The following is a 7,062-nucleotide window of genomic DNA, read 5'->3' as shown; positions in this document are numbered from 1 at the left end:
AAGTGTATTATGCTAACTCAAGTAAGGTAGTTTGTCTAAGAAAAGCACTTTTATTCACCGTCCTGGACAGACCCTAGTCTCCCTCGGAACTTGGCCAGTTGTCTGTTGTACATGTTGACCCAGAAAACTGACAAGCACAGGGCTTCGTTTGGTGTGAAGTGTCATTACGAGCGTATTAAATTTTCTGGCTTTGCTGCTGTTGTGGCTTTGTGGCATCTTCACAATGGTTGCCATGGCAACCGTGTTGTTTGACTTCACCCAGTCCCTGCCTCCTGTAAGTTGAAGACCCAAGCACAGATGCTGACCTACAATGTCAGCCCCACCGAAACACAGCCTCTTCACCCCGGATCCTTACTACATCCCAGGGTGAGTTCTGACTCGCACAGCGAACCTATCACTTACAGTTGCTGAAGGAACTTTGGTGTAATTGGGGAGGATGGAGGAGGGAAATGTATTGTTTACATGAATTGTGATCTGTCTCCTGATATAATTAAACTCTCCATTTAAAAGTGCGCTGAATGAAGGGGGGAGCATTTATATAGAATATAGTTAAAGATGGAATTAAGGTCTGGCATTTCCTCATTTGTGAGTGCTTGACTTTGCAACGTTAACATTCTTTTTTTCACATAGCTTTATTATGTGTGTGTGCCTGGGTATGTGGGGGAGAAGCTTGTTAATGTATATACATGCATGTTATAGGTGGGGCTGATAGCACCAACTATTACGAAGGCTGCCTGACAGTTCCTTTTATAAGATGCTATTTTCAATCTCTCATAACTTTTGCCAAACTGTGATGGTCTGGGCTGAAATTTTCTGCCCAGGGTGTCTGTTTCAGGCTGAATTATTTTGGAGACCATCAGCCAAAATGGTTCAGCTGTAGGAAATGGGGTAAGGAAAAATATATTTTGCCCATATTAAATTCTGATGTCCTTTTCTTTTAAAACCTCTACTGCCTCTTTGGAGTAGAGTTTTGAAATTTGGCAGGGGCTTGGCCTTTATATCGGGGACCTGCCTTTTGCCAGTCCTTTTAAAATATGCCCAAACTTGACCAAGTCATCAGACTTTGAAAAACTGCAGATTACACATGCTCAGAGGACACCTGCTAGAGCTTTGCAGCTAAATTTCCAAAAGACTTCACCTGCGTTGAGGATGCTCCAGCCTGAGGCTGTTGGGGGCTGAGCAGGTCTTTCCCTTTAATTGCTGTTCTGGGCTGGGTCAGAGCCAGACACCATAAATGAAAGCCTGGAGCCTGACTCTCTTCTGTTCTCAGTGGGGAGGGAAGGAGACTAGGTATTGGGAGTAGACTGGGATTGGCTGGACAAGGAAACTGGGACTGGAAACCTGAAAGGTAGGAAGAAGGAGGTGGAGGGGAAGGAGACGGATTGGATGAGGATCTGGAAGGAGGGGAAGTGGGACTGGCTGGGCATGGATACTGAGAATAGGAATGGGGGAGAGAGGACAGGAGTCTGGAGGGCGAGACGGGGGCTAGGATGAGAAGCCAGAGGATTGGAAACTGGTGCTGGCTAGTTGAGGAGAATGGAACTAGGATGAGGAGACAGGGTGGGGAAGAGACAGCAATGGAACAGGGACAAGTTGGAGGAGATGGGTCAGAAGGGTTCAAGCTTGGAGGGAATAGACAAAAAAGTCTGTGCCCATTAGATCCATAGATTCCAAGGCCAGAAGGGACCATTATGATCATCTAGTCTGACACACGCACACACCCGTATACCACAGGCCATAGAACTTCCCCAAAATAATTATTAGAACAGAACTTTTAGAAAAACATCCAATTGTGATTTAAAAATGGTCAGTGATGGAGAATCCACCACAACCTTTGGTAAATTGTTCCAATAGTTAATTACGCTCATCTTTTAAAATGGATGCCTTATTGCCTCTCTGAATGTGTCTAGCTTCAACTTCAATCATTGGCTCGTGTTAGACCTTTCTCTGCTAGATTGAAAAGCCCATTATTAAATATTTGTTCCCCAGGTAGGTACGTATAGACTATGATCAAGTCACCCCTTGACCTTCTCTTTGCTAAGCTAAATGGATTGAGGAACTTGAGTTATCACTAAGGCAGGTTTTCTGATCCTGTCATCAGTTTCGTGTCTCTCATCTGAACTCTCTCCAATTTATCAACATTCTCCTTGAATTGTGCGCACCTGAGCTGGACACAGGATTCCAGTAATGGTGGCACCAGTGCCAAATATAGACTTAAAATCACCTCTCTGCTCCTCCTTGAGAGTCCCCTGTTTGTACATCCCAGGATCGCATTAGCCCTCTGGGCCACAGCATCACACTGTGAGCTCATGTTCAGCTTGTATTCTACTGTGACTCCGAAGTCTTTTTCAGAGTCACTGCTTCCCAGGATAGAGTCCCTCATCCTGTAAGTATGGCCAACGTTTTTTGGTCCTAGATGTATACACTTACCTCTAGCCATATTAAAATTAATAGTGTTTGCTTGCGGCCAGTTTAACAAGAGCTCCAGATTGCTCTGAATCGGTAACCTGTCCTCTTTATCATTTACCACTTATTACACTGGTCTACAATTTTTGAGAAGTCATCTGCTTCAGAGATAAAATGTGCTATTTATTATGTATTTTGATGTGCTGAATTCAAATATGACAATTAAAACAACTGGCTACTGTTTCTAAGATATTTAAGTTTTTACTTTTTATGTCTATGTATATTGTGTAGATAGTAGAGTTTTAATCATAAATTGTAAACCTAGGTCTTTTCATGTGTTTATGGTTGCTTTACATGATAATATTTCACCTGTCCTGTTTATGTAACACTTTAAAAATCAGCAAAAGGGCTATATAAATAAAATTTATTATGAAACAAAAGGCAAAAAACTATTTTGTACATAGTTTAGTCCTATTCAATGTCTACTCGGCGCTTCTTGGCTTGACTCTTGTATTCATTACATGGAGCATCTCTTGTCACTGTCCAGCAATAGTCTGCAAGCATTGATGGTCTCCATTTGCCCTGATAGCGTTTCTCCATTGTTGCAATGTCCTGGTGAAATCGCTCGCCGTGCTCGTCGCTCACTGCTCCGCAGTTTGGTGGATTAAAATGTATCTTTAGTGACATGTTGCAACCAAGGCTTTTGTATGCCTTGAGGAGGTTTTCCATCAACAACCTGTAGTTGTCTGCCTTGTTGTTTCCGAGAAAATTTATTGCCACTAACTGGAAGGCTTTCCATGCCGTCTTTTCCTTGCCACGCAGTGCATGGTCAAATGCATCATCTCGAAGAAGTTCACGAATCTGAGGACCAACAAAGACACCTTCCTTTATCTTAGCTTCACTTGACCTTGGAAATTTTCCACAGAGGTACTTGAAAGCTGCTTGTGTTTTTGTCAATGGCCTTGACAAAGTTCTTCATCAGACCCAGCTTGATGTGAAAGGGTGGTAACAAAATCTTCCTTGATTCAACAAGTGGTGGATGCTGAACACTTTTCCTCCCAGGCTCCAATGACTGTCGGAGTGGCCAAACTTTCTTGATGTAGTGGGAATCTCTTGCACGACTATCCCATTCGCAGAGAAAACAGCAGTACTTTGTGTATCCAGTCTGCAGACCAAGCAAGAGAGCAACAACCTTCAAATCGCCACAAAGCTGCCACTGTTGTTGGTCATAGTTTATGCACCTCAAAAGTTGTTTCATGTTGTCCTAGGTTTCCTTCATATGGACTGCATGACCAACTGGAATTAATGGCAAAACATTGCCATTATGCAGTAAAACTGCTTTAAAACTCGTCTTTGATGAATCAATGAACAGTCTCCACTCATCTGGATCGTGAACGATGTTGAGGGCTGCCATCACACCATCGATATTGTTGCAGGCTACAAGATCACCTTCCATGAAGAAGAATGGGACAAGATCCTTTTGATGGTCACGGAACATGGAAACCCTAACATCACCTGCCAGGAGATTCCACTGCTGTAGTCTGGAGCCCAACAGCTCTGCCTTAGTCTTGGGTAGTTCCAAATCCCTGACAAGGTCATTCAGTTCACCTTGTGTTATGAGGTGTGGTTCAGAGGAGGAGGATGGGAGAAAATGTGGGTCCTGTGACATTGATGGTTCAGGACCAGAAGTTTCATCCTCTTCCTCTTCCTCATCTGACTCAAGTGAGAAGGATTCTGGTGCATCAGGAACCGGCAGTCCTTCTCCGTGGGGTACTGGGCATATAGCTGATGGAATGTTTGGATAATGCACAGTCCACTTTTTCTTCTTTGACACACTTTTCCCAACTGGAGGCACCATGCAGAAGTAACAATTGCTGGTATGATCTGTTGGCTCTCTCCAAATCATTGGCACTGCAAAAGGCATAGATTTCCTTTTCCTGTTCAACCACTGGCGAAGATTTGTTGCACAAGTGTTGCAGCATATGTGTGGGGCCCACCTCTTGTCCTGATCTCCAATTTTGCAGCCAAAATAAAGGTGATAGGCTTTCTTAACCATAGTGGTTATACTGCGCTTTTGTGATGCAAAAGTCACTTCACCACAAACATAGCAGAAGTTTATCTGCACTGTTCACACAAGTACAAGGCATCTCTGCTCACTTTGGCTAAACAGAAATGTGTCCCTTTGCAAAATCAAACACTGACAAATAAGAGAGCATGACACTGTATGATTTCTAGAGCTGATATAGGGAAATTTGTTCAGCAGTGATGTAAGCTTCGTTATGATTGCATCATCCATGACTTCTAGGAATAACATGATGCAATTCAGATCATGTATGACGTAATACCAGCTTCAGATTGCATCATTCATTGTTTTGCCTAAAAAGCAAGTACTGTCCAAAGCCAGTCATAGATTTATTCATAGATCCAGTCAAAGATGTATTTTAGTCATTTCTGGTTTAAATTGAGATCCCTTCCCTTTATAACTCACTTATCCTCCGCCATTCCCAAGTCAAGGGTCGTATATACTGACCCAATAGCATATCTTGAAAACTAGAGACAATCAACAATTTTAAGCATCATTTTCGTTCTCAGTGACCCAGAATTAGTAAAGTTTGACTACATTTATTTCAGAAGCATTCTGGCTGTAGAGCAGTGTTATTTACTACGTATCTGTGATGATTTTGCTTTATTCCAAGTCATTGATTAAAAATGTTAACCAGCGTAGGACCAAAACCGGATCCCTGCAGGACCCCACGGGAACGCACACCCACTCAGTGATGACCATTCCCTTTTTACAGTGACGTTTTGAGGCCTATCAGTTAATTTTATAGCATTCTAGTTTTTTAATCCAAACGTTGTGTGGTACTTAGTCAAACGCTTTACAGAGGTTTAAGTACACCTCTACCCCGATATAACTCGACCCGATATAACGCGAATTTGGATATAACGTGGTAAAGCAGTGCTCCGGGGGGCGGGGCTATGCACTCCGGCGGATCAAAGCAAGTTCGATATAACGCGGTTTCACCTATAACACGGTAAGATGTTTTGGCTCCCAAGGACAGCGTTATATCAGGATAGAGGTGTCAGCACTATATTATGTCAGCACTATTACCTTTATCAACCAAATTACAAATCTCATCAAAAAAGTGTGACAAGATCTATTTTCCACAAACCCATGTTGATCTGCATTAATTACATTACCCTCCCTTCAATTCTTTATTAATCGAGTTCCATATCAGCTGCTCCATTATCTTGTCCGGGATCGATGTCAGGCTGACAGCGTTATAATTACCCAGGTCATCCCACTTACGCTTTTTTAAAATGAGCACAACATTCGCTTTCTTCCAGGCTTCTGGAACATCCCCAGTGCTCCAAGATTTACTGAAAATCAACGTTAATGGTCCTCAGCCAGCTCTTTTAACTTGCATCCGAGAGTTTTCTCTGAACCTGCTCGTTTTAAAGAGTCTAACTTTAGTAGCTTCTGTTTAACATCCTCCAGAGATACTAGTGGATTGGAAAGAGTGTTATCATCCCTATATGATGAGACAGTCGTCTGCTTTTTTTCACCCAAATGCAGAACAGAAATATTTATTGAACACTTCTGCCTTTTCTTCATTATTATTGCTAATTCTACCATTTCCATCTAGTCATGGAGCAGTACTTTTGTCAGGATTATTTTAAAACTCCTTATTGTCCTTAACTCTGTGGCAGTATATTTCTGTGTCCCTTCACAACTTCCGAGGACTCGTGCTCTTTCTCAGCTCTGTACAGTCCCTGGGAGGAACCCCCTTCAGTGTGACAGCCCTTCTCAGGGGTCCACTCTCTCAGGGGTTAAGTCCCTCTGCCTCCTGGAACCACACCTCTCTGAGCCTTCAGCACACCTGTCTCTCGCCGTGAGCCCCCTCAGGGAGTCCACTCGCTCTGGACCCCCGGGGCCTCCACACCCAGAGGGAATAATGCAACCCTGATCTCTAGACTGGAGTGACTCTCCACCAGTGTAAAACAGGAGGGCTTCTTGAGCATCTAAACCCAGCACAGGAAGCTCTCCAGGCCCTCAGGCCTAGCAACCCTCAGCCCAGCATAACCAGGTCTCTCCTGCATCCAGGTGGGCTCTGGCTGCTCTCTCTCTCCAGTCCAGCTGCCCCCTCCTTCCAGCCAATCATCCAATATCATCTTCCCCAACAGCTCCTCCCCTGTCCTTTGTCTTCTGTCCCAGGTAAACAGGTCACTGGGGCCCTCTCTCTTCCTTCCTTTGTTCCCCTCTGGCTGGAACTGGTTGGTCAGGTCACTGGGGTCCTCTTTCCTCTGCCCTTTGTCCTCCCACTGGCCAGAACTGATTGCCATGCTGGGTTGGGCCTCTTAGTCACCAAGTCACCAGTTGTTAGAGTTCCGCATCTTCAGGCTGTTCTCTGGGGATCCCGGCTGCCAGGCGAGGTCACACCTGATCCTCTGCAACAACAAACCCTCTCCCACCACCTTGTTAAACATGCAGCACACAGGGAAACTGAGGAGTGCACAGACTATTCATGTAAAACACTACAAAAATCCCCAACTTTGTCATAGTCCCTTATCAATTTTCTACAATTCCTAGCTTCTGACTTATACTCATTACTATCAGCTTCCCCTTTCTTCCATTTGTTTTGTGTATGTGTGTGT

General features: G+C 43.9%; 1 protein-coding gene across 1 annotated transcript in view; it reads left to right on the top strand.

Moving 5' to 3' along the window:
* Positions 1-286: 286 nt before the first annotated feature.
* The window catches only part of FAM166A (family with sequence similarity 166 member A), a 58,739-nt gene continuing 51,963 nt past the window's right edge, over positions 287-7,062 (top strand). The window contains exon 1 of the mRNA XM_034752006.1: positions 287-366. Within this exon, the coding sequence (XP_034607897.1) occupies positions 311-366 (56 nt within the window). The 5' untranslated portion in view covers positions 287-310. The remainder of the gene's footprint in view (positions 367-7,062) is intronic.

The sequence above is a fragment of the Trachemys scripta genome, chromosome 17 (assembly GCF_013100865.1).
Source record: "Trachemys scripta elegans isolate TJP31775 chromosome 17, CAS_Tse_1.0, whole genome shotgun sequence".
Taxonomy (NCBI): Eukaryota; Metazoa; Chordata; order Testudines; family Emydidae; genus Trachemys; species Trachemys scripta.
Note: the sequence above shows the minus strand (reverse complement) of the source record. Positions and strands in the feature narration are given on the sequence as shown.